A 14,759-nucleotide genomic window follows, 5' to 3' on the forward strand; every position below is an offset into this window, starting at 1 on the left:
GGAGATTAAAACCTGAAAAAGGTCAACAATGTCAACAATTTTAATATAAATTTCTGTACAAAATTAGGGTATAAAAATAAAATCTTTAGGAACTTATTTTCATATAACGATGGTGTATATCCATATGGTACATATAAAAAAATGTCTCTTAATTTCTATAGTTTGCTGGAAGACAACTGCAATTCTTTCTCCACGGGAAGCGCTGCGAATCGTTTATTTATATATTCGTCCGTTACGTCGGCCAAGGACATCGGCTTCCACACTGGTTTCTGATCTTTGTCGACCAAGAGAGCTCTGACGCCTGCAATTAAATTGAGATATTGATTAAAGAGCAAGATTTGTATAACGCTAAATTCTATCTTTTTCCCTTCGTAGAAATCGCCGTCTCTCCTCAGGGCGGTACAGGCCAATCTATATTCGACCTTCAAACAATCCGCTAAGGATTTTCCTTTTCCTTCGTCGATTGCCTTTTTGGTGATTTTAAGAGAAGATGGTGACATTTTGAGTAGTGCTTCTATGTTCTTTTGCGCCCAGTCGGAATTATCTTTCTTTAGCCTTTGTGCAGAAAAAAAAATTGTACATTACTGTATTATAAATAAAAAAATATTAATTCAAGGCGAATATCTCTTTTCTTTTTACCTTTCAATTATCTCTTCCACGGATGAGGCAGAGAAACAATTTTCTATCTGCGACATATGCGGTGCCAAACTGAATTCATGATTTAGTTTCGGTTGATATTTGTTTAAAACTGGTTCGATGTCGGCATCACGTAACGTTAATAAATCGCGCTTCAAATCCGCGAGTTTCTCCGACGGTACAAAGTGCGTGGCGATTCCAGCAAGGAGAACGTCGATACCTTGATATAAAAATATATATTTGTATATTATAAAAAATATATATTATAAATATATATTTTAAAAATATAATATATATATATATATGTATTTATAAATGTATTTATAAATGTAAGTATGTATACATATATGCATATATGACCATTTTCAATATATAAAAGTGAATTTGTACCTCTTAATCTGTGCCCCGTCAAGCCTAGATAGATACCCAGTTTGCCTTTCAATCTGGACAAGAAATAAGTCGCACCGACATCGGGAAACAGTCCAATTGCCGTCTCTGGCATGGCGAATAGAGTTCTCTCCGTGGCAATTCTGTATTTGCCGTGTACAGACAGTCCAACGCCGCCTCCCATGGTTATCCCGTCGATGATAGCGATGTAAGGCTTCTCGTATGTCCCGATAAAATGATTTAAGCTAGGGGCAAAAGAAAGGAATGATTTTCCACGTAAACGGATGAAAGATGCATTTTGTTCTCGAACCAGACACTTCTACGTGACACTTACGTGTACTCCCTCCTGAAGAACTCTTCGCCCTGAAGCTGCCCCTTTGGCTCGTTCAACGCCAAGACGAGCGATTTGACGTCGCCACCCGCGCAAAACGCTTTATCACCCGTGCCCTCTATTATCACCAGCTTCTTGGAAGATTCCCATTGCCTGAGAGCGGAATGTATCTTTTGGACCATGGACAAAGTTACGGCGTTCAGTGCCTTAGGTCGATTTAAAACTATCACGCCGTTATCCCCGACCTGTACGCATACGTAATTAATACTTAACTACAATCAATTCTGATAAATTAATAGTATTTGGTAAAAAAAAAATAATGTAAAACATACATCTTTTATGAGGACCTCATCCATGACTGTTTGAGCACTGGCTGCTTCCTTGGTATCCTTAGATGCTGCAGTAAATGCAGGATTAATTATTAGAATCTACTTACACGTGAAAGAGAAGTAAGAGAAGGATGGCATAAATATATATCATAAGATTTAAGGATTTTCATTTCACTATTATAAGTTGATACAATCCCAGCAAACACCAAGTTACATGTAACGTATTTGTTAGTTGTAATTTCCCACTCAACAATATAACAATAATATAACACATGTGTGTTATATTATTGTTATATTGGAAATTACAACAAATACGTAACTTGGTGTTTACTGGGATCAGAAAAACGTTCATGCATTATAGAAAATATAGTAATATGCAGAAATATATTTTTTGTTCGTGTGAAAAAACAAATTACGATCGTCATCGCATCAATTTGATGCAAGAGATGTAGCCTCACCTGTGACAGATCCTGATGTCGATAACCATCTAACGGTGACACGTGCGATCGTAGCACTGACGCTCGAGTAATGTAACTTCCCTGCGATGTTCTGCATCTTAAAAAGAAACAACATTCGGCGACATCGGTTATACCTGTAGCGCAAGTTTTTTTAACTCGTACTTTAAGTCGAATAAAATTACCATGTTTGCAATCTGTAAGTATTTATGCTAATGTCAAGTGTATATATTGGAATAATATGAAATGCGTATGTATATATGTATTATCGAGGCTGCTGGCTGCCGTGAAACGTCCACGTTAAGACGAAATTATATAAGGCGGTATTCACACTCTGGATCAGCTGTTGACGTAAAATCTCCGTCTGAAATATGTAATTTGGCGTGCCTTTTCATTGGCTGAAAATCTCAAGATCACTAAATCCAGGAACCACCTAAGCTCTAATTAAAGCAATATGTAAACTTAAATGTATAAAAAAAACTCGAATTGTAAATAAATACCCGCCTTGACATAAGTATACATAGAACATTAGTAGAGAGAAGATAACAATGAAAAATGGATGTTTTTGTCTGACAATGCAAATTGGTGGAGTAAAAAAAAATAAAAAGAGAGAGAGAGAGAACCTTTTTCAATGATCTCATCAGCTGTTCTCATCTCGCGTATCAAAATAACAATTGAAATTGAGAGTGGATTGGAATTTGATCGATCGGAGGAAATTTTAATAAACTTGAGACTCGTTTTTCTTTCTTCTGATTGGCTAAATCCCAATTCAATCTCAATCTCGATCTTCGCCAGTCTGACATAACGCGAGCTCCGTACACAAAAAGTTGATCTACATACGTTTCGTGCTCCAAGTTTGACGGCCGCGTTCCGCTGGTTCTATCGATTCGTCGTCGTTCCCTTCCCCATCGTTCCCCCGTTTCACCGTGTTGACGTGGTGACCGACGTGCACGGCACGACGACAGCACCGCGCGCGCACGGTGGTGGCGACGGCGTTTGCGGACAACACACGAGTGCAGAGCAGGCCGGTCGCGTTTTTTCGTGCTTCAACTCCGAGCTGGAAATCACTCCAGATCTGACTGTCCGGTCCCCCCGCGCGCGTTCCAGCCTTCCGTCATGCTGCAGTCGATATTCGACGATGTGCGGCGTATGAATAAGCGCCAGGTAAATAAAATAATCGTACCCCTCGCGACGGGACGAGACGGTCGTCTCTATCGCGATTCGGCGGCGGCGGCGGCGGCCGCGGCGGTCGCATATGGTGGCCGTGCGTACACGAGCTCTCTGACTTTCAGTTTCTGTATCAAGTGCTGAGCTTTGGCATGATAGTCTCGTCGGCGCTGATGATATGGAAAGGCCTGATGGTGGTCACCGGCAGCGAGAGCCCCATCGTCGTCGTACTGAGGTACGGAGCGTGTATAACCTAAACCTCGCCTCCCGAACTACTACTCCCGTCTACGTGACGTGTAGCGTTGCGTTCTCAATTAATTTTTAATTGGCCGAACGTACCGCGTCGAAATCGATATCGCCCCGCCTTTATAGGCAATCCAACGCACGCCAAATGTTGCCGAAAAAAGATGTTCCCTGCTGTCTCGCGCTACCAGTGTACAAGATACACAAGGTAAACGTACCAATGGCTGGAACATGCATCTATATCTGAACACGTACACAAAATTTATTAATCTCAAATACTTTTTTTTATTGCAATGTCAAAATTTAATTGTAAAAATATTTAAAGATTACAATTAAATTGTAATATTTAAAAAAAAATCATTTAAAAATAAATTTTTGTTCAGCTATAGATACACGTTCAGTCACTGGTACGTTTACCCTGCATGGAGATACGGGACTCGTTAATGCTTAAATAACTGATTATTTGTATCTATTGCATGTTATTATAATTCAATGAGCGTAAAACATGGGAATGTCGAGCGACATTCAATAGACCAGCAATTGACTCTTGCCGATTCCTTTTACAGCGGCAGTATGGAGCCGGCGTTTCACAGAGGCGATTTGCTCTTCCTAACCAATTATCAGGACGAGCCGGTGAGAGTGGGCGAAATTGTCGTTTTCAAAGTCGAGGGCAGAGACATACCCATTGTGCACAGAGTACTTAAGCTCCATGAGAAGTAAGGGCTCCTGCGACGTTTTCTTGATGATACGCAGCGTATAAAATTTCACAAAGGACGATTCTAAGAGGCGTGAAAAAAAAAAATTTTTTTTTCTAGGGGCGACCAAAATAACACGGTCAAGTTCCTCACGAAAGGCGACAACAATTCTGTGGACGATCGAGGCCTGTACGCCCCTGGTCAGCTGTGGCTGACGCACAAGGATGTGGTCGGCCGGGCGAGAGGCTTCCTACCCTACGTCGGCATGGTCACTATATACATGAACGAATATCCTAAATTTAAGTATGCAGTATTAGCGTGTCTTGGACTGTACGTTTTGGTACACAGAGAATAAAACTGCTCGATAAGTTTAAACGTTTACGTTGCGATAAGTCTGACTGTTGTGTGTGTGTGTCTCTAGGGGGAATGCGCGGTTTATCGGTCATTTCAATAAACATACGTACATACGCAATAAAATATAATCGCGCATACTGATCTTTGACTCTTGTAAAAGTATTAATATTAAATATTCAGGCCTTAAAAGTTAAAACATTTCAAAATGTTTTATTAAAAAGTGCATTTCCTTGTATATATATATATTCGAGTATCAATAATCTAAAATTAGAAATTTTACTAGAAATTGTCGCGAATAAATTTTTACTGAATATTTTGTCTTGATTTTCACATCAAGATGTGCACGAGATCGCGATGTGAATACTCTACACTGAGAAAAAAAATTACTTAAAACAAATAAATATGTTTCAGGTACCCCTCAAAGAAATAATTTTCTTGAAGCAAGTAAAATTTTTTTATTTTAAGTAAAAGTGTTTGCACTGAGAAAAAAATTACTTAAAACAAAAAAATTTTACTTGCTTCAAGAAATTATTTTTTTGAGGGGTACCTGAAACATATTTATTTGTTTTAAGTAATTTTTTTTCTCAGTGTACGTAATAAAGGACCATCGATAATAAAAAAATGATTAGAGATACAATTCTCTAGTCTCAAAGGGCTGTATTGAGACGCGCGCGTGTCTGTTTTGCTATAACGGCAATTTATGAAAGGCATTATTTCTAGCTATAAACATCGCAAATGTCTAAAAGACATCGTAAAGTTAAAGAAAAAAACTAAGCAATTTTCTTAAGAAATGTTCGCATTTTTGTGTTTCTCAGGTAATAACACATTTATAAAAGTGACGCCACGATCACTGTTCGTGACACGATAAATCTTTATGGTACACATATAGCATTTATATAAACTATTGTTAAAAATAAAATCATAATTGTTTATTTTCCTCTGCTTCCACTCGAAAAGAGTGACGTACGTATTGTGTATAAAACCCGAAAAAAAAAAAATAAATTTTATTGTAATTCTTAGTGCACAATAATTATTTTTAATAAAAACTCATTGAGTTAAATTTATAATCTTTGCGTACAATTCTAACGCAATCAAGTCATTTTTTTTTTAAATCTCGTAATAATAAATGTTGCGTATTTGAGATTTCACAAGTTAATTACTCAGTAACTAAAAGCAAACGATAAGATGTAATTGCGTGCTTCATGCAGTTTATCATTTCGCGAACATATGTTCTTGCCAATAAAAACTTTCGTGTTATCAAATTAAAGATAAATCGTACGTATTCACAAGTCATACTTGGTATTGCGTGATAATTTGTAATTGCGTGATAATTTGTAATTGCGTATCTAACTAATAGCGGGACAAGACGTGGCTATCACTTATTTTAGATTGCTTATTATCGTGGAAAAAAAACGAATAATTAACGTGATTCTAAGCGTATCCACAGCTCTTTGGGAGTGACGATTAGGCCCGATAATTTGTCCTCGATTCTCGATGGCTCACCCTCGACGAAGAAGAAGTTAAAGTTCTGCAGCAGAAGAGCCACTGCGCTGTACATGGCGTATCTGGCAAAAGTTTCTCCTGCACACAGCCGATGACCTAATACAAAAGGTTTCTTGTACAAAAAAGTTCAGTAGAATTTGTTGAACTTCCATTAGATCACGTATATCGACTTACCGAAACCGAAGGGGAGCGACAAATCTTTGGCTAATTGCCCGTCTTCCCTCAGAAATCTTTCCGGCCTGAAAACTTCGGGATCGCCCCACATGTCGGGATCGTGGTGCATCGCCGCCAAATTAGTGAAAATTGGCGTGTTCGCCGGTATCTCGTAGCCTCCTAACGTGGTTTTCGTCACGTTCTTGTGAGCTACGCTGAGAGGCGTGAGTGTTTCGATTCTCAAGGTTTCTCGTATTATCGCCTCCAAGTAGGGTAAACTGAAACAAAATGAGAATATTCTAGATAATTACTTTGGATATCTGTATATCTGATACTGCTGAATACAGTGTAATTGAATATATGCTAATATCTGAAAGTGATAAAAATATTATTGCGTAAAAGAATCGTTTGAACTTAAAAAAAAAAAACAAAAAAACTGAACCGACTTTTAGCGTCATCCAGCGTATTGCTATCTTTCTTTTATATTTTTGCACAAAGCATGCATCATACATATATTCTTTTAACTGCACGTTTGAAAGATTTGTTTTCAACTTTAGAAGAGATAAATTGTGTCGCAATTATTCCTTTTTTACTCAAAGAAAAAAAAATAATAAATGATGCACAATTTCAATAATTCAAAACATGTTTTCTCATGAATAAAAAAAAATTCATTTCATAAAATTGAAGAATAAGAATTGAATAATTTTTGGTACAACTTAATTTTAATTTTTTTTTTATAATAAAATTAAATTATATTGCGAAATATTAACTCGCGCGGGTCTGCGTATTCACTGATAAGATATTTTATATTAATATTCTTGTTAAAATTCATCCTGTTATTTATCAATATTAAACAGGAATTATTCTTTCTCTCTCAAGTGTACAATAATAATAACTCACTCTTTTCTATCTTCCCATGTGACTAGTCGTCCGGTCCCGACAACAGCATCTATTTCCTTTCGTGCTTTTTCCATAATTCTGGGATGATGCATCAAATACTTGAGAATATGAGTAACAACGGTTGGTACCGCAGATAAAGCGGGAAACATCATATCAATTGTCAAAATGATCAATTGTTCCTCCGTAAAACTATCCGGCTTATCATCTTGGTTCATTTTTTTCAGATATCTATCGATGAATCCCCGATCATCGTTCTCATTGATAGTGCTTTTTTGATGCTTCAAATATTTCTACGGAATAAAATGCACAATTCTTTTTTTTTTTAACTGAGATACTCGAAAACGTGAGCAAGCCAATAAATGAATCGCTATACTGTTTAAATTTGAAACTTTGAGAATCATTTAAGCTATAACGATATACATGTAGTAATTAATTTAAATACACATTTGGAAATGGGAAAATTTGATGTCATTTGATGTTCATTCAGTTATAATTGTTTGATAAAACGACTTACCTTGACTATAGCTGTCAATATGTTGCTTGATTTCATGTGATTTTTGTAGCCGAACATATTACCGAAGTATTTCAAGAAAGGTCGCTGGAAAATGGCACCGCCGGTTGTATCGTTTGCCCTTTGGAACAACATAGCCGTACGACAAATAAGCCGACACATATCGTGCTCGCTTCTGTCAAATCTGTGACCGAACATAATGTTCCATATATTGTTGCACGACGACGCGTACAGAATGTCCGGGAAGAGCGCCAAGTTGCCCTTCAGTATTTCCTATAAGTAATAATATTCTTCTCTATCCTTTTCTTCATTGACAGATTCAGAGGTCGGTAAAATAACTCATACAACTTATTTAAAATAACAAATATAAAATAGATTCCAAAAACATATTTAAAATATTAAATATAAAATAGAGCAGAAGATATTTAAAATAATAAATACTAAATAATTCTTTTACTTTTTGTTATTTAAAATATATATTTTAAATAATGTTATTTTAAATACGACCGACCCCTGGTCACAGATTTTTTTATATTATACTTTATACACTAATTTACATACCTTCTCTTGATCGTAAATGGGTCCATTCTTTAGGATATCGAGAAATAGTGTCATCTCATCCATGATATCTCTCTCGAGCTTCTCCTGACGTCGACCGAATCCAAAATCGCGCATATGACGGAGAGCGAATCTCCTCTGTTCATGCCACTGCGGGCCATCGATGAAAAATATACCTGCGTATATAATTTTGTTTATTAACTCCTCGTAAAAAAAGCTCATTATTTACGCTTTTAATTGTCGATATTGCATAAATGATTCCAATCTCGGAAAAACGCAAGATGTTGTTGTCGCAGAAGAATTATTTATTGCGTATACATTGAAAAAGAAACAAATAATTGTATTTTTACCTAATTCCTTTCCGAAAGCTCGATCTTTTATAAAATCCGCATTCGTAACTCGGTTATCGAATTCTTCCCTTGAGAGCACTTCTTTTATGCTTTCGTAATCGTTCACTATTATTATAAAAACATCACCGAAATAGCAGCTGATAATCTTTGACTTCAGTTTCTTCACATAATAATCGACGGCCAAATGGGGGAATTTGTAGTTTCCCCATAACAACATCCAATAAGATCCACCTATCGGAATTCTGATAATACCTATCTCGGATCAATATAAACAATGGTTAACAATGATTGATAAAATCTGTTAGAAATAGTTTAGAAATTATATATAATAGACAGAATTTGATTTACGCTACGGAGATTTATTATAAACATAAGAACAATAATAAAACAAAATATAATAAATACAAGCTTTTTTTCTACAAAGAATTAGAGAAAGTAATCAATGGATAATAATAAAAGCGGTGCAATGTGATTTGATATTTCATAATGAAGATCGAGAAAAAGTCGAAATTAAAAAAAAATAGTTTATATAAATCTAATTTCATCTTACCTGGAGGTGTATTAGGCGGTTTATCGTAAGCGAATCTATATAGTTTATACGCCACAAGAAGCGTAATTATTACGAGTAAGAGCGGCGACATGATTTGAACTGAACAAGTAGTAGATACTAAATGAACGCTTGGCGATTCTACGCGTGTTTTTAAGCCTGTTTTGCGTAATCGCTACGACAGCAAGCGGGGTACAAAGATATGAACTCTTAGCCAGATAAAATTTGTCCTCAATCTAACATACTTCCTCAATGCCAAGTATGCGTTGTTATTATGCTTATTTAACACGATGATTGGCATCATTTAATTTAAAATATATTAAAACAAAATTTCAAAGATAATCTCTATATATTGCAATCAAAACTAGTTGTCCGATCCAATTAGAAACAAATATTTACAAAAGGTGCGTGATTTGACTTCTGCTTTCGCTATATTGAAAAATATAGTACCTATTAAAAAAAACAAATCTAATTAATCTAGAGTCTAGACATTAATATAAACGTAGAAGATAAACACTACAAAAGATACGTGACTTAGCATGATAGTTATTGTAAACATCACAAGTAGCTTAGTAATCAGCTCTTGAAAAAAACAAGTTTGATCTAAAAGCGTAGAAAATATACGAAAAGATATAAAGAAAAAAACAAATAGCATATCACATGCGTCAGAAAATAAAATTTTAGTAATTAGTTTCTAAAAAACAAATTTGATTGATCAAAAAGCAGAATAAATATAGAAAAAAAATTCAGATAAATATTACGTCATTTCACAGAAAAAAAAATTAGCTTCTGAAGAACAAATTTCATTAATCAAAAAACATGATAAAACTTGAATACAAAAATAAAAAGAGGTCTAAATGTTACATGTTATTTCACAGAAAAAGAATAATTGGCTTCTGAAGAAAAAATTTGATTTATCAAAAAATGATGAAACGAATATAAAAAGGGTCAGTTCAGATAAATAATATACAAAGTCATTTCACAGAAAAAAAACATCCGCTTTTTTTCTTTAGAGTTACTTCTCATATGTATCTTTCAGATTATTGTACCAATTATCTTCATTAAGCAAACAGTTGGTTAATTGAGATTCGCACGCACATACAACTTGATTAGATCAATTCCTTTACTTTCAATTCTTCGAATTCCAAAGAAGATAAATTGAGTTTTACAAGTTATACGGAGTTGTAGTATAGAGTATTGAGTTATACGGAGAACGAATGCATAGTACTCTATCCTATACAATTCTTCAGTTAATACACAATGATTACTCAACAATTAGTCACAAATGATGTAACTGATCGACTAAAGTCTACGGTACACGATGTGTTTTTTCCTGCTGGATTGCTTGTGATTTAAACAAATTACTAGAGTTGTGCAGAACGCAGAATTTTTAGTAATTTGCTAAATCGTAAACAATATCCAGCAGAAAAAAAGCGCACGGTTTGCCGCAGGTTTAAGAAGTTGCGTGCGTGATCTCGTAGAAGCTCGATTTTTTTTTCGCAATCGCGTATTGTACTGAAAAGAACGGACGATTAAATGTTACAATAAATTCTAACAAAAACGTTTACTTTACAAATAATTGATATATTGATGTTTTTACATCACAAATAAAATGTCTAAGTACCTATTGCGCTTCGCTTTTATCTCTGCACTATACATAGAGGTTTACACGAGAATATAATATTTCTATCAGCGCATTTTTCACACACACATTATATAGAATACATCATCGTATATACAAATACGCGACTGTGTCGCACGGGTTTTTTTTTTTGTAAAATTATTCGAAATACTTGATATCACCACCCTGGCATACGACCGGCAATCTACTGTTGAGCACCGAACGCATTCGGTCGTCATTAATTACCGTGCAGCCCACATCCGGCGACAGCTGATACAACATGCAAATGCAATCTTCCAGATTCTGCATAATCGCACGATCGAACACCGGCGTCTCCGTCAGGTCGCAATGCAACTTCAAGAATATGGTGTAAAGCGGGGCACAGTGCGCGGCTACTCGCAGGCGAAACATCAAGAGGAACGTCTTTGCCGTCTAAGTAAAAGGGAAATACACAATCCGAGATCAGTGTCCATTTTTATTTCATATTGTTATTTGATTTATCGACAAAAAAAAGAACAGGATGAAACTTGAATATAAAAAGAGACAGTTCAGATAAATATATGCCATTTCACACAGTTTTGTTTTATATATTACGGCGCGTGCTATCGTATTTTTTAAGATTGTATACCTCCAATGTCGCCTTCAACGTCCTTAAATCCGTGTGATGTTCGCAGTATTCGGCAAGTATGCGAACGAGCGCTCCGCACCATTTGGCACAGCCTATATTTGTAATGAGTTGAGGTAAACTCAACATATATACATGCCGTAATTCAATATTCTGCTCAAATTCCATGTTCTCTATCAGGGTAGAGAGAACCGCATCACGTGTCGTCCACTAAAAGGGTGGAAATTATTGTGTCATTCAAGAGACCGAATCGACTGGCTGAATCAGCCTCCGTACAATCCTGTCGAATAAAATTACCTCAAACAGATTTATAGTGTTATCCCAATGTTCCATAGTAGCCAAAAGACTGGCCATGCAGGTGTACAGTGGAATGATGTATCTCGCTTCCTTCTGGTGTGTCAAAAGTTCCAAAGCGTGATAAATCAGTTTAGCATAGCCAGAGTCTATCAGACCTTTTTTCTAAAATATATTTGTCAAGTGAATACAATTTTGAGATATGTTAACATATGTATGTGATAAATAAATTCTTGTTACCATGTAAGAGTGTTGTATAATCTGGTAAATACATTCCAGGCCTATTAGGACATTATCAGGGAAATAGTCATCGAGAATAATTAGGGCAGTGGGTAAAACATCTCCGATGTAGTTAAATAAAATTGGTTTCTGTAAAAGAAAAAAAATATAACATATCTATATACATATATAATCTATAAACATATATATATACATAATCTAACAACATACATGTTAGAGGAAAGGATAAAAGCAAAAAGAAAAGGGAAATGCAAAGAGAATGGGAGGAAGAGGGAATTGAGCAGGCGAAATATAATGAGAGATATAAGGTCATAATGGCAAGGAGAAAAGGACCAAACTACTTATGGAAGGTAAATCTTGGGAAGTCTAGGTTGAGAAAAGGTGTAAAAGCGTTGGCCAAATTAAGGTGCGGCAACTTCGAAGAAGGGAATAAATACTGGTTGGAGGAAGACATTAGGACATGCATATTCTGTGGGGAAGGTAGGGATAGATTGGGACACTACATAGAAAATTGCGGAGTTTCTAAGGATTGGTTTTTAGAGTTGGATGAGGATAAGATGGAGATAAACAGTAGGTTATTAGATGAGAATCTAGATGAGGTGAAAACAGGAGTTTTAGAAAGATTGTGGAAGGCAAGGAACAAAGAACTCAAAAAAAGAGAAATTGAACAATAGAGAGTAAGGGTGATAAATGAGGAGAGTAAGAGGCGGAAGAGAATGAAATATTGGATAATTAAGAATAAATACAGTGTTAGTGTTAGGTAATTAAATTTATTGTAAATAAATGTAATAAGAAGGCTGTGAAAATAAGTGATAATAAATGCTGTGATATATAGATTAAGGTAGATATAAGTTTAGCAAATAAGAATAAGTTAGTGTATAAGAGAGAAGGGTATGTATAGGTATGTATAGGTGGAGAAAGAGAAAATGTAAAATGATACTAGATTAAGGTATGGATGGTATGTGTGTGGTTGAGAAAAATTGTAAACCAAGTCCCTTCTTGGCATACTGTCAAAATGCTGAAGTAAATAAATTCTATTCTAACAATACACGAGATAAAAGGATCTAGGTAAAACTGGACTTACTTCTGCCTCTTGCAAAATCCATCTGTAACACGCTACAGCGGTCGGATAGGTTTTCCAGGTATCCTTCAGCAATTTAGGTCTCAACATCAGCAACAAGTCGCGTAAATTCTCATTCTCCGACAAGAATTGGGAGACGCTTTGGCAGGCGTACAGGTCGCAGAAACTGGCGAGCAGTTCCTTGGAAATGGAGACGCACTCGGCTGTGTTCCAAACATTCCTCCCGCTGTGCTCTCCGACGAGCAGCAGCAGATTCATGCCGAACGTTCTAACTATTCCCGTGGCGTTGCTCAGCCGGAGGTGCCTCTCTCTGCAGCCGTCGGAGATGTGCTGCAGCATAGACCTGACATTGCGCAGGTTCCTCTCCACGACGAGCCTGTACTCTCGGTAGTCCCTCTCCTCGCACGGACGCTCCGCCCCGGCCGTTCTCTGCGGCGCGAGACTCCTCTGAATCAGGTCTACGCACGGTACCCACAGGGAATTGTCCTCGCAGAAATCGCCCCTGATTTTCAGGGCCTCCAGCTCCTTCAGCAGGTCGTCCATTCTCGCGGGTGTCTCGAGGACCGATCCGGATGACGCACGGTGTATACCTTCGGTAATTCAATCTTCTCTAGACGTACTCCGGGCGGAGATCACTTTGCGTGCCGCTTACCGGAACGATCGACCGTCTCGGCCGTTTGGAGAACATTCTGCTGGACGGGTCTCGGAAACTCAACGAGGTGCGTCTGTTCGTTGGTCGCCAAATTGGCCTGCGATCTGCGAACATGAGCGGATGGGCATTCTACAGACCGACGCGGATCTCCGCGCGATGCCGCGATCTCGTCGACCGCGGGGGAATACGCGGTGGTCCTCGGGACGATCCCGAGATGCGTTTCCGTGTACTCGCTGTCGGGAGACTCGTACTTACCGAGGCTGTGCACCACCGGATCTGTCCGTATTCCGTCGGTCGGTCGGTCGGTCGCCCACGGTGGATCGCAACGCGACGCAGTTTAGGTAACAGCGGACGGTGGCACACGCGACGGTGGACACGAGGGCGGGCGGACGCGGTCGCGACGACGCACCGGGTGCGGGGCACGGAGACTCACTCACGGGAACGCGGAAGAGTCCATGTTCCCCGTGAAACTGCTAGGCGCACCACGGGAACGCGCGGTGCTCGGAGACATCGGGGCCGAAATCATGATGTATTTATGATACAAGTGGCGTTACGTTTGTAATTCGCACGATATCTCGCGAGCGTCGGGATCGATACGTCGCGGCGATAACTGACGAGATACACGTCCAGCCACGTGACCGCGCGGCGATCGCGCCTCGCGACTCTTTGAGGATCCATCAATCACCGCGGCGACGATATCATGGAAATTCGCTCGACTATTGAAATTTATTAGATATCAATTCATAAATACACCGATGAGATACTGTTAGTCCCGAAACACAATAGATGTGATAAGCCGTAAAAAATGGACCAATCGCAGTCGAATGTGAAGAGAATAATCGATTACGATTGGTCAATTTCTTACGACTTAAGGCTTAGGGCGAATTCACACCTTGACAGAAAAGCGGAAAACAGAAAAGCAGAAGCCAATCAGAAATTCAGAACTCGTACTGGTAGCAAGAAAAGCAGAAAGCAGAAACTATTGACTACCAACGCGAGTTCTGATTGGCTTCTGCTTTTCTGTTTAGCCGGTTCTACATTAGTTGTAAGCCCATCGCAAATTTGTTGCGACAGCCAATCCAAAGCATTAATTTCAAAATGCAAGCTTCAGATTAGTTGTCGCAACA

General features: G+C 37.8%; 4 protein-coding genes and 1 long non-coding RNA gene across 7 annotated transcripts; 2 read left to right on the forward strand and 3 right to left on the reverse strand.

Annotated features, from left to right (window-relative positions):
• Positions 1–5: 5 nt before the first annotated feature.
• Positions 6–3,058, reverse strand: LOC105462268 (3-hydroxyisobutyryl-CoA hydrolase, mitochondrial). Of its 3 annotated transcripts, none has more exons than XM_011708804.1 (8): positions 2,979–3,058; positions 2,142–2,238; positions 1,687–1,751; positions 1,358–1,599; positions 1,027–1,268; positions 640–856; positions 368–555; positions 6–301 (listed from the first exon to the last, which is right to left on the reverse strand). In XM_011708804.1, exons 2-8 carry the CDS (start codon positions 2,236–2,238, stop codon positions 156–158), a joined length of 1,197 nt encoding a protein of 398 aa, XP_011707106.1. In that variant the 5' UTR covers positions 2,979–3,058; the 3' UTR covers positions 6–155. The 3 variants fall into 3 exon arrangements, with proteins under 3 accessions (XP_011707106.1, XP_011707094.1, XP_011707101.1); XM_011708792.1 differs by lacking the exon at positions 2,979–3,058 and adding an exon at positions 2,762–2,960; XM_011708799.1 differs by lacking the exon at positions 2,979–3,058 and adding an exon at positions 2,324–2,473.
• LOC105462263 lies at positions 2,236–2,754 on the forward strand. The gene is made up of 2 exons (XR_976039.1): positions 2,236–2,337; positions 2,412–2,754. It is a non-coding gene; the product is annotated as an uncharacterized LOC105462263 (long non-coding RNA).
• A 70-nt stretch (positions 3,059–3,128) lies between the features above and the next one.
• On the forward strand, positions 3,129–4,618 carry LOC105462289 (signal peptidase complex catalytic subunit SEC11A). Its single transcript, XM_011708816.1, has 4 exons — positions 3,129–3,302; positions 3,431–3,540; positions 4,115–4,264; positions 4,364–4,618. The coding sequence occupies exons 1-4, from the start codon at positions 3,255–3,257 to the stop codon at positions 4,596–4,598; spliced, it is 543 nt and encodes a 180-aa protein (XP_011707118.1). The 5' UTR covers positions 3,129–3,254; the 3' UTR covers positions 4,599–4,618.
• Positions 4,619–5,375: 757 nt separating this feature from the next.
• On the reverse strand, positions 5,376–9,276 carry LOC105462300 (probable cytochrome P450 304a1). The gene is made up of 7 exons (XM_011708826.1): positions 9,123–9,276; positions 8,573–8,824; positions 8,226–8,398; positions 7,668–7,937; positions 7,154–7,443; positions 6,275–6,531; positions 5,376–6,196 (listed from the first exon to the last, which is right to left on the reverse strand). Exons 1-7 carry the CDS (start codon positions 9,211–9,213, stop codon positions 6,018–6,020), a joined length of 1,512 nt encoding a protein of 503 aa, XP_011707128.1. The 5' UTR covers positions 9,214–9,276; the 3' UTR covers positions 5,376–6,017.
• Positions 9,277–10,682: 1,406 nt separating this feature from the next.
• LOC105462311 (TELO2-interacting protein 2-like) lies at positions 10,683–14,240 on the reverse strand. The gene is made up of 6 exons (XM_011708836.1): positions 13,888–14,240; positions 12,984–13,736; positions 11,900–12,028; positions 11,663–11,824; positions 11,369–11,575; positions 10,683–11,172 (listed from the first exon to the last, which is right to left on the reverse strand). Exons 2-6 carry the CDS (start codon positions 13,521–13,523, stop codon positions 10,900–10,902), a joined length of 1,311 nt encoding a protein of 436 aa, XP_011707138.1. The 5' UTR covers positions 13,524–13,736; positions 13,888–14,240; the 3' UTR covers positions 10,683–10,899.
• Between the last annotated feature and the right edge of the window lie 519 nt (positions 14,241–14,759).

This window comes from Wasmannia auropunctata, unplaced genomic scaffold, assembly GCF_000956235.1.
Source record: "Wasmannia auropunctata unplaced genomic scaffold, wasmannia.A_1.0 LD336099.1, whole genome shotgun sequence".
In the NCBI taxonomy this organism is placed as follows: Eukaryota; Metazoa; Arthropoda; class Insecta; order Hymenoptera; family Formicidae; genus Wasmannia; species Wasmannia auropunctata.